The 11,900-nt window shown below is 47.3% G+C and overlaps 1 protein-coding gene across 1 annotated transcript in view; it reads left to right on the forward strand.

Annotated features, from left to right (window-relative positions):
• Positions 1-10,946, forward strand: part of LOC135368102 (pituitary homeobox x-like) — a 100,067-nt gene extending 89,121 nt beyond the window's left edge. The window contains exon 5 of the mRNA XM_064601178.1: positions 7,543-10,946. Coding sequence (XP_064457248.1) covers positions 7,543-8,061 — 519 coding nt within the window. The 3' untranslated portion in view covers positions 8,062-10,946. The remainder of the gene's footprint in view (positions 1-7,542) is intronic.
• Positions 10,947-11,900: the final 954 nt, after the last annotated feature.

The raw sequence follows: 11,900 nt of genomic DNA on the forward strand, positions 1-11,900 counted from the left end.
TGACAGATCGTTTTGAAAGTCAATGGGGAACAAGAAAAAGTTTATCCTTTGGAATCAAAGGGGCGGGAGCCTCATATTTAACGAGAGTTTAAAACCCGCAAGCCGCCCTGGGATTTGGAGACGAAGCTTCGAAAGGCCTTTCTGCTTCCTGTTTAGGGTTTATAGTCTTTGGCTATGGCTTTGGCTGTGGCCGTTCGGTATGCATATATGGGAGGTGATATTAATATTAAACAGGCGACACACCCGTCTGTTGGTGGCGCTCTCTGACGGATCGCATTGAGAAAAAAGAAAATGTGCCACGGGTACAGAGTGGTGGTGGTGGTCGGTGGTGAATTTCAACGCGCGGTCTATACACGGGCTGACGTTTGCTTTTTCATTCGGCAGGAAGACGAAGATGAGAACCGCTTCCGGTTCTCATGACGTCAGCTTCGTCTTCGTCATTCTTCGTAGTCTCCCATTTCAAATTGAAATATTGACGCAGCGGGTGGCGTTCTGTGCGAGCCTGCGCTGTTGAAAAATGTCTATACACGTTAAAAAGCTCGACAAGCGAGAAAAAAGTTGTTTTGTAACAATATTTCTTTGTTCATCTCTTCCCACACTTACTCCTACGTTCTGTGACGTGAATGTCAAAGATTAGAATTGATACGCGCTCTGAGGGCACGCTATACAGTGGCTATAGTCAGAACACAAGGGTTGCTGGGGTTCCTGCAAAGCCGTCCTTGTCTTACTCAGACTGCCTTGCAAAGTAGTTCGTATTTTACTTATGCGTTCCTGCAAAGTAGTTATTATTTTCCTATAAAAAAAAAAGGTCTTCCTTCACTAATTCTTTGCGGATGATCTATCGAACGGATTTTTGTTCTGAAAACTGCTCTGGTATCAGGTAAGCGAAGGGACCAGATGTTGTCGTTGGGATAACTTGGTAGCTTTTATGATTAAAAAGTTAATTATTGAAAGTTAATGAAGACATTGCCTTAGGTGTTTGCTAATGCCCTCCTAGGGGAACCCTTCAGCGTGTGGTATATTGCAATTGATTTCAGCTCGGAAAAAGTGATATATATATATTTTTTAAAAAGATATGTTCGCATTTAGCTGGGACCGCCTGTATATATGGCCCAGTATTGCAACTATCAGCCAATATCGGACCAAGATATCCTGCTGTCTCAGAATAACGAAACATTTGTTTACTGTCTCCTACTAAAAAATTTCACGCTTAAAATTTAAAAGAAAGCGAAATTTTCGCTTTTGCATGACGTAGATGGATTAGTGAACATGATAGCAAAATCAGAGTCTTACATAAGTTACATAGATACACGCCTGTGTCAACAACCTATATTTGTTTATATGGAAAGCAGGGAAACAACCACTGCGCGAGCAAGAAACTTTGCATCTCTATCCCTGACACACCAGTGGTCTTCTCTGGCGCATGTTGTGACGCGGAGAGTCTGATCCCAACGAAACTTTCGTGGAACTTTTGTAGCACACATAGGAGCGGTCACCATTATGGGGAAAATCAGTTTGCATGACAGAAACAGTCCGCGTTTTCACCCGTTGTCAGCAGCAGCATCATCATCAGTGCCACTGACCAATCATCTTCAACGTGGCGTCGTCCACCCACAAAAGCGATGGGCGCGAGAGATGCCACGAAAGTTCACTGGCCAGCGTCGACGTATCACGATCTGTGAACTCTGTAATTTGGGCCTTTACCAACTTAAAGCCATAATAAACGTCTATCTTGCCCTTGGTAACTCGCCCACCAGCTCCGGTGGCGCAGCGGTAACGCGTGCGCTTGGAGACTGGGAGGTCCGCGGTTCGAATCCGCGGGCCGGCTGTGCCGTCTGGGGTTTTTCCTGGGTTTCCCTCAGATGTGTAATAGGCGTATGCCGGCACAGTTCCCCTGAAGTCGGCCCATGGACGCAGCTATCCTCCCCCCGAGCGGATTCCGCTCGGTCTTCCACTTCACCCTTTCCTCTCCTCCTCTCCATCACCTTTCCCTTCCCGAGAAACATGCCGCCTAATGAGGCAGGCAGACCTCTCGGGTTCCTCCCGACGACACTCCTCCTCCTCCTCTGGTAACTCGCTTTCTGTTCCGTGCCTTATTCTTCAACATCTCTCCTTGCTAAATGGGGACGTCATCTGGGACCGTCACTTTTGTAGTCACCGGCCGTCGGCGACAAGTGGGCCACACCGTCTTCCCATTTGTTCCTGACACCGTCCATAACGAATACCATTAACTAATCTGTGCGCACAGACGTATACTGTATGAATGCGAACTCGGATGACGGCCACGTAGAAGAATTGGTTGAAGAATATTTTGCAGTACGGCAAAAAGTTAGTGCCCGCTCTTACATACAGCGCTCTGTCGCGCAGCACTGGAAAACAGCGCTGATTTTTGCTCCTCGCGCTGCTATACGAACCGCTCAGTGCTTGGCAGAGTTCATTTTCAGCGCTCGTTCTTGATGACCAATCAAGAGGTCGTTTAACCTATGACGTCGTGGGTGTTGTGGGATTGTTTTGCTTCCTTGTTCTATGGCTTTGTCTATTGGTTTCGTGGTGAACAGAGCATATATAACGGGCGTCGAATTTCCCGTTCGCCCAGCTGACTGTGCACCAGCAAAGCTCACAGGAATCAAGAATCAACACAAATCGACACGGCGCTGCGTCACGTTACCAACGATGTTTCGCGAGACTTTTGAGATGCCGAGCCGGCTAAGCACTGTGCGCACTGTTTTGCGAGTGAGCACGCGGATGTAGAAAATAACGCTTGGTGTCCAACGATCTGAATCATAGCACTGTATGTGAGAACAGGCCATTAGAAAAGCACATTGAAATCGTTCGAAAAGCGTTTTTAAATGTTGCCTCCCCGTTGAAAATGTCACAAAGAGTTTGAGACACTCGGAATTTGCGTACCTTATTTGCGGCAAAATTAAATGCCGGCATTCTTCTGTGCTTCTTTAGTCGTGACTACGCCCACCTCTTTGTTTCGACTAACGGCGAGCCGATTAGGACAACCTCCCCTCCTTCTCTGTGATCGATACTCAATATTTCACGGGACTTTAATCTCACCACACACAAAAAAGAAAAAAGTCACAAACAAAGAAAGACAAGAACGGCGCTTGCACAATTACACGTGAAGCAGCGCGGAAAAAAGAAAAAGAGATAACAACAACGTTCCTGAATTTCTCGGTTTTCTTCTCGATTTTTCTTTTTGAACATTCATCTTAAGCGCACTCCGAATAGTCACTTCCAGCTCTCTCATTCTCCTTTTACAAATTGCCATGTCACATTGCTTCTCCGTTAGAATATATTCTGGCGCGCTTGTTCCGGGACGAAATCGCAGCCACACTCCACGTAAAACCGCTCTCATACATGTATCTTTCTTTTTTGCTTTCTCACCCAGTGCGTTATATGAAGGCCGACACACACACACACACACACACATGTACGGGTAACGGCGTCCGAGTAATTCATCAAGAGCTGGCTGATTTATCTTCATCCACGCGTTCCCGTTGCCGTAGCAACGGGAGATTAACCGCTAGCAAATATACACTTTGCACGGGCTTCGCTACTTGTCTTTTGTTCCGACGCTGACTGCGATCAATTTCACCTGGTCGGACAAGTTGTATTCTTTCAGCGTCTTTTCATCCGCCATCTTGTCATCGTCTCCTTCCCCCCTTTTTCCTTCTTTTTCTCTACTTTGGTGTTCGGACAGGCGCAAATGAAGACAAATGTCACCAGCCCAGAGCGCGGGGATCAGGAAAGGGGAGGAAAGGGCTCCATATATAGGAGGCAGAAAACAAAACGGAAAGTTCGCGCTGTCAGCCGGTTAACCGCGCGAGTTTAGAAACAAAAACCTAACCGGCAGTACATATCAATTACTATACAACGCGTATTCGTTGGAAATTAACGCGCCATGCCACATTACATACCCAGAGCGCGCAGCGAAGTAGTATAGTAGCTGTTGTGAAAAATGATCGCCTCCCCTCCTGCATGCAAAAATAAAAGCCATTGTCATAACCCTTTCCTCCCTGAATGGTAGCGCCCACACATCGGACAGCGAATTCACCCCCCCCCCCCATTTTTTTTTTTCTTAAAGCGAAAATGCGAGGTCTAGCAAATGAAGTCACCCCCCTTCCCCGTGTTCTTTCGCCCGAAATCTACGAGCTAGCCTTGTTGTTCATTTATGAACGTTGACTGTATATATATATATATATATATACACGCGTGTGGTTCCTTCCAGCGCAGAGCGTAAAGGAATAATTTCAGTTCCGCCAGAAAGCCGTTTTCTTGGCCGGGGCTTTGGCTCGTATTGCATCTCGCCCTAATTTGTTTAAGGCCGCTTATTCGGAAGGGGGGGGGGGGGGATAACGTTGGTCGAGGGATTTCGCGGGGACGAAGGAGAGCTCTTTCGCTTTTGTTTCATTGCGTTCTCAGGTGGGAACTTGAAGGAGGCTGATTCAGTACATAGAGGGCTTTCCGCAGGTTGTGATTGCGTGTGATGCAGGATTTGAGTTTCCGCGTTGGTTTCACGGAGATAATTACTTTCCAAAACAAGGGGGTCCAGAAAAGGGGCTTTGGGCTCGGAGACATTACCTTCCTCGTTTAATATGGACCAAGTTTCGTATCTGGAATGGCACGTGAATGGGGGTTATGGAAATTAGGGGATTTCGTGGTCCGCGTCGGGGATTTGAGACAGAATGTCTAAGTAGCCTACTTGATGCGTTCTGTCGGCAAAGTTTTTGGAGCCATGAAACAAAGTGTTCAGAGTTGCGACGGTAGGTGTAAGCCGAATGCTTCTCGGTGCCATGGACGCAAGCAGAACTTCCGTTCACATATGCGTATGCTTGTACATGTGTATAAAGTACATTAAATATATTCTGAACTGAACTTTAGCTGGCAAAAGGGTTATATAGGAAGGGTTTAGGTGGCCCTTTTCCTGAGAAATGTGACCGCACTATACAGGGTGTTCAAAATTAAGCTTTCACTAGCACTTTATAAATAGGCGAACAAAAGAAAACTGGGTGCTATTTTTCTGTTCCTTGAGTAAGAAACAGGTGCTACATAATTAGCAGCACCTGTTTCTTACACAAGTAGCGTAAAGTTATCATCCGGTTTCCTGTAATCGCTGTGTTTGCGTAGCGCTCGTGAAAGCTTAATTTTGAACACCCTGTATAGGTCGAGTTTGCTAAAAGCATGTAGATATACGTGCGTAAAGTCGAGATGGGACTGCAAATTAGGACATAACACCAGACCTCAGCAAAACTCAATCATGAGCACGCTCGATTTGGCTGATCAACTGAGCGTAAGTGGAGCGAGCCGAGACCTCGGCGGGTGGGGAGTGAACTTGAGAGAGGCAGAGCCAAAACTGCCAAGAAATGCACAACGCAGCATTGACACTCAGAAATGTATATACATTATTTTGTGCTACGTCTAAAACCACACCAAAGCGGTAGTGCTATACCGACTCTTCTGGTTATCGGAAAGTCGAATGTCGAAAGCGCATCGGAAGTTAAATTACACGGGAGCCGTTTTTTGATAGTGCGTCATTCTATGCCTTATCGTCAGCGCGCTGTAGCATAATTATAGGGTGCCTGTAAGGAGATAGAGCGGCACATCGTAGAGTTCCTTTCCCACTTGCTCGCGGGACACTTAAGTGAACAACGTGACTTCAGTTCTGTTTGAACTACCTCACGACTTAGTAACTATCGAGAGGGTTAGTAGACCGTTAATAACGTAGATTACCAAGTAGTGTATCTGTCCTATCCAACGAACGAGTAAGATTCTGAGCCACGCGCGCTTCCCTTGGTTCTGGCAGGCACGATACTTTCGCGGCAACGGTACCAATCGGTCTCCTAACACGGAAAGAAGGTAGTCACTGAAAAGGTTAGCCAGCTGCAGAACTCGAACCAACATCTTGCGTTGTCCTTTCTTCTGTGTTCCAGCATCAGAACATCAATTTCCACTGTCTCCTAACACTCACGATTCTGTAGCATAACCCGATCGCGAAAACTTAGTGGCATCAATGGTGACACGCTAAACTATTGACGAAAGTTTCATGCCTGAGCCCGACGTTCTTGCCGAGGATAGGGTGGGGAACGCCATCAATTTTTATTTTTATGCATGTACCGGTTGCATCGAAATATAGTCTGCCGGGACTGGGGTGTCAAGTGTACGCAGTACAGTACAGACAGTACGCGAATGGGAGAAACTGGACACAGACCGGCGTTCATGATCACCGTAGCCTTTCAAGGCTATGGATGCTTCTAGAAAGCTGGAGGACCCATTTATGGCCACGATGCCGCAGCGTCGGACACGAATTAAGAACATGATTCTGTTCCCAGGTCGGCGTCGACGTAAGCTTAATTTGTATACTTCGTATAGGGTATGATGAAGAAAACTGGCAGCTATGCGTTTTCGCTGGCTTTGATCGTCCTTGGTTGCCAGACTCCTATGTGTACATCACATTCCCCTCCTCGTGATCTCATGCCCGCCACAATTTATGTCGTATAGGGTGCATTGGAGAAATGTCCACGCTCGCAGATATGCGTTATGCTTTGATTTCTCCATCTTAGAAACTCCTTGGTTGCAATACTTATTCCACTATATGAGTACATCGGACTCTCGATTCGCGGGAACGCACAGTTCGTATGCATACCAACACTAATTGCAATATTTGCTGTAGTTCTTAGCTTCCTTTGCCTTGTTCATTTTCCGTTGCTTCCTCGTTCTTGCATTGCTTCAAGTGTGTGCATGGAAGATTCCCATCGGTGTGGTCCTGGACCCTCTTGCAGAAGCACCGTTGAAGGAAGGCACGTCACGCAATAGTGAAACTACAATGATAGTTTATCACCAAAAAGGACTACATATAAGGTGCACCGTTTCTTCTGTCCTTGCCCGCCACTGTTTTCTGTCTGCGTCCCATGATTCACCACGCGTCCCGCCATGTGCTCTAGCACTGTCAAGCAAGTGCTACGCAGGCTTTTTCTTGGCTCGGAAGCGCGTCTCGCATGCAGTTCAATCGATTGAAAGTCAGGGTACATAAGGTACCCATAGGGATGTACCCAAGTGTGGGTACATTATCATATCCTCATCATCATCAACATCATCATCATCACCAATCTCCTCCTCCTCTTCATTAGCATCATCTTTACAGGAGTTTTCCACCAAGGTAACTGGTTCAGTTGATGTGAAGTTGCGGGCCCCACACTATAGTGAAGCCAAAATCACCATTTTATTTTTTCTTAAAACCAACCAACCAACTAGGGTGAGACGGGTAGATGGCTAGATGAAGGTTACCCTTTTCATGAACAACTCTAAAAAAAAAAAAGAAAAAGAAAGCGCTGCACTGGCGTGAATGCCTCCCAGTCACTCCCATCGACTTGACATTTCAGTACATTGTGCTACTTGGTCTCTGTTTTCTTTACTTCACAAACGTGTGACACACTCTGGAGGGTTGATCATTTTGTGCGTTACCTTTATCTAATGGCACAAGTTGAATCGTGTGGTGACGTGTAGCCTTACCCGTGTCCTGTTCCTTCTTCACAGGTGTGGTTCAAAAACAGGCGCGCCAAATGGCGGAAACGCGAACGCAACGCGACAGCAGAACTGAAGAATGGCTTCGGCACGCAATTCAACGGACTCATGCAACCCTTCGACGACTCCCTCTACTCCGGCTACTCCTCGTACAACAACTGGGCCTCCAAAGTCCCTTCCCCACTTGGAGCCAAGAGCTTCCCGTGGCCCGCGGTCAACGTGAACCCTCTTGTACCCAGTCAGGGCATGGGTTGCTTCAACTCTGCCACGACGGGTATTACTACGTCCTCCATCGTACCATCAGTGAGCGCCGGCAACAGCCTCAGTACGGCGGCTGCGGCGCCTTGCCCCTACGCGACACCGGCGTCCCCATACGTGTACCGGGACCAGTGTTCGTCTATGTCCTCATCAATAGCGTCCCTGCGACTCAAGGCTAAACAGCACGCTGCCTCCAGCTTTAATACCTACAGCCCTCCCAGGCAAGGGAACACGCTCTCTCCGTGCCAATATGCCGATCGCCCTACGGTGTAACCCAGGACGGCGAGTCTGCGTTAAGCCCCGAACCAGGGGCGCCCACAGGAGGACTTACGGACGCTGTGTGCAAACCGTCGTCGTGTGTTTCTAGTCGGCGAACTAATGCTTTAGGCATGTCCTGTTTCGTCTTGAGTCGCAGGGAAGACAAGGACTTCCATCGTCAAGTGCAAAAAAAAAAGCTTTCTTGTGTGCGTGCGTGCGTGTGTGATCTTCGAACGAGAAGACTTGAGTGGTCTTGACGCGAGATATTGTATCAAAGCGCGTGCGTACTTTTTCAAAAACTGTTCTCGCGATCCCACGTGGTGAAAAGCGGTCGTTTGTGGATGTGGGTGTTGGATAGTGCGCGTGGTCGAATGTGTGAAAAGTGAGTTTGCGCGGAAACGATGGCCAATCCTGGTAACGATTGTATACACTAGCAGGGAAGAGCTTTGGTAGGATTTGCTATGCCTCCGTTTTGTGCAAGCTGGTGTCAGAATCGTGTATAGTACTTGGTGCGTCGCATGTACCGTTTGCAAAGCCACGAGTCGCGTTGTAGCTTCGTAATCTTGGCGGACTTGATATTTGTGCGGTCTGCTCTATTTTCACTCTGACGGATTATTCGGGCTTAGTTTTTGTGAATGAAATAATGAGATCGCCAAAGGAAAGTGGTTTTTTGTGATGACTGGTTTATCATGCGCGTAACAGTTGAAGTGCCACTCTGGCTAAATGACTACTGACTACAACTAAAATGTTTTATTTTATTCCGTATGTAGCAACCTCGCTCAAAGTCTTGGCATGCAAAACACAAATGCCCTCAGTAGACATTACGCATTTCTTAAATTGTCGAAGGGGATCCGTGCACTCTTGATTGTTTCGGATTGTCGAAGAGTAGATGACGTCATCATGTGCTGCGGCGTCTATCTCCTAGCAACAGCGCTGGCACTTGTCCGGTCATTGTCTCCGCCGCAAGTTAGAAGGTCAGCTTTGGTGAGGAATCTGAAAGCTTAAAAAACTGTTGCCTGACGGAACACGGACATTATGCCGTCACACTCCTCAAAACTAGAAATTGCTTTCGTGATCCTTCCCGTCACTTTGAGAAACAACATTTTGGCAAAATACAATGTAAAACACGTTGATGATTACAATTACATCAATTTGGCGGGGTTCTGATTACGCGAGATTTAGTCGTCGCGGTACTTTAGGAAGAGCACCAGCGACTCAGAAGATCCGTCTGGGTCAGGGCTATGGTTGGCAACAGAAGGCAATGTGCGCGTGTGTGGGCATGTATATATACAACAGTATGAAAAAAGCCAGGTTCCTGTACGCGTTACCAGGTGCGGCCGTCAGTACATTGCCGTTGCGATAATTTCTTATCTCAACCTACATGCACGGCTTCCACATTACTTCTCATTTCACAAGACAAGCTGAAATCAGGTCAAGTCATAATGTAATCTGCAGGGCGTCATTTCTTTGGGGCGGTAGTGTTGCCGTGACATAATTGTGGTCATCAAAAGACTTCCAGGTTTCGAAAGAGACAAAATTTTCCTCTACGAAGACACCGGAGGAACGTGCATATTTTTTCTTACATGGGCCTCCGGCATGCATAAGAAGCATTCGATGTTTTAAGTGTCCTGTCTGAAACCGCAAAGTGCAAAACATTCAACTACGATGAGGCAGAAGCACGGGGAGCCTCAAGCTTAGCTTCTTTTTGCCTATGACCTCTTGGAACGTCGTCCTCGTAGGAGAACGGACCCTCTGGAGAAGCTATCGCGGCGTGGTGGGTCTCACTGCCCAGTGGGCTCTGAACAAAGTTCCAGGAGCTTGTACGCAAGCTGTGATGCGATCGCACAGATGGGATTGCTTTGCTTTATCTAGGCCCCCCATGTATTAACACCATGCCTCGAATCTTCACGAAGCTCCCATCAAAGACTTCTCCGCCGAACTCATTTTACCTACTTATCACAATGACGTTCGCTGCATGGTCCAGAATGTTGTTGGATGACCGTAAGTGTAAAATGTGATAATGTGTCTAATAGTAACGCAATAGCGGTTTATAGCACGCATTTGGAAGAACTGAACTCTGGGAATAACTACAACACTGCAACGTTCATACGTATATATTATAGAAAACGTGTGATGACGACGGACAGCGTCGTCTGCTATGATAATTCCCTGTTGCAGAACGTTGCGGCCGCATGCCAGCATTTTAATTACTTGATAATAATATTCAGCATAAAACTTCATTAGTATGACGTTTATCCGAAGGCGCAGCAGTAACGAATTACACACGAGCGGAACGAAAAATTCTTGAAACGACTTTGGGGAGAAGCTGCAGCGTACAATTGCCAGAGTGGAAGGAGGTACACTATAACGGTTTCCCGTAGCGGATCGTGCTCCGCTTAACAACCTTCTGAGCCGTGCATGGAGCGCCTATGTGGCAGGTGTGTGAACTAATTGCGGCACCAGCTTCTTCTTGGAAGCACTCAGGCCTGGTGTAATACGTGGCTTTATGCACTTAGCGGTTTCAGTCGTTCGAAGCGAAGTGAAGCCAAAATGAAACGACTCCATGGTACATTGTCTAAGACACGGGGTTTTGCCCCAAGACAGTTGTTTTTTTGTTGACAGACTTACTTTGATGTTATGCTTTTATATTCCAGATCGGTTATGAGTATTTCTACGTTTGTCAGTTGGCATGGTGCGGTTATTATGTTGTAGGATGCGCAATGTTCCTTAACTTATTTACGAATATATGTTTATAGTTGTATATTACTTTTGTAGTAGGATCCTGAAAGGAGACCAGATTTTATCTTGTAGGGGAAAAAAATTGCAGTGGCTTCTGTCATGAAATGAGCAAAATCTTATCTCGAAGGGTGCGTTTGTCCGAGGCATGGTATGCAGATATGCAAAAACACGTCCTTTTTGAATTAAAACATTTCAGATCTGTATGGATCCAAACGATGTCTCACGTGTTTTTATTCCTTCTCTGTATAAGGGGCATGAACAGATGAAGGGTGGACGTTGACAAGGGGAACGTAACAGACAGTCTAGCATATCCCGGCGTTGCGTGGCCTCCCTCCTCCACCAAGCGCGGCCGGTTCCCACTAGAGTCACTAAATAGGAAGCAGAGCAGCGACACTGAGCCACGCCATCTTGGGTCCGGCCCGCCAGAGAACAGCGCGCCGTCAAGTCAGCTCGCAACTGAGGAAACTGGTTCTGGATGGAGGGGTACTCAACATGGACGGCGCGTTCTTGGAAGGAGAAACCACGTGACACTATCGGCCCAATCGCGGGCACCGAACGCCGACTCTGGCGCGGAACAGGAATGCGATACTCTGTGCCCTTATTTAGTGGCTCTAGTTCCCTCGACGGAGGTGTTCCCGCTGTGACATGCTCGCCTGATTCCCAGTGGCCCTCCTATTTAGTTACGACGAATTCGGGTGGTCATTTCATGGCAACACGGCCTAGCGTTCGGAAATCGCTAGGTCGGCCGGACGACGCCGGACGACGTGACCGTTGCTACTCGGACATAAGTCCCACTCGTCGCAACCCGAGAGGGCTTGCCTTATCGGTCCTCCTTTCAATGTACTTCACATCGTGCAATGTAAATAAATAAATATAAAATAATACATAAATTAAAATCAGGATCTGACATCTGAATCTGAACACGAGTGGAAGAAATCTAGCGGTTTTAGACGCTCGGATTCCGTCGTCTGCTAACTCACGTGAACGTGCGGGACAATGATGGACAATGATCATACTCACCAGATGCCGCTGCCTCGCTCTGCGTTGAAACGATTCTGCTGCGTTGAATCCGTGGAGGAAGGAAGAAAAGGAGGCGCCCTTATGGATGTTTGAGT

This window comes from Ornithodoros turicata, chromosome 9 (assembly GCF_037126465.1).
Source record: "Ornithodoros turicata isolate Travis chromosome 9, ASM3712646v1, whole genome shotgun sequence".
Lineage (NCBI taxonomy): Eukaryota > Metazoa > Arthropoda > Arachnida > Ixodida > Argasidae > Ornithodoros > Ornithodoros turicata.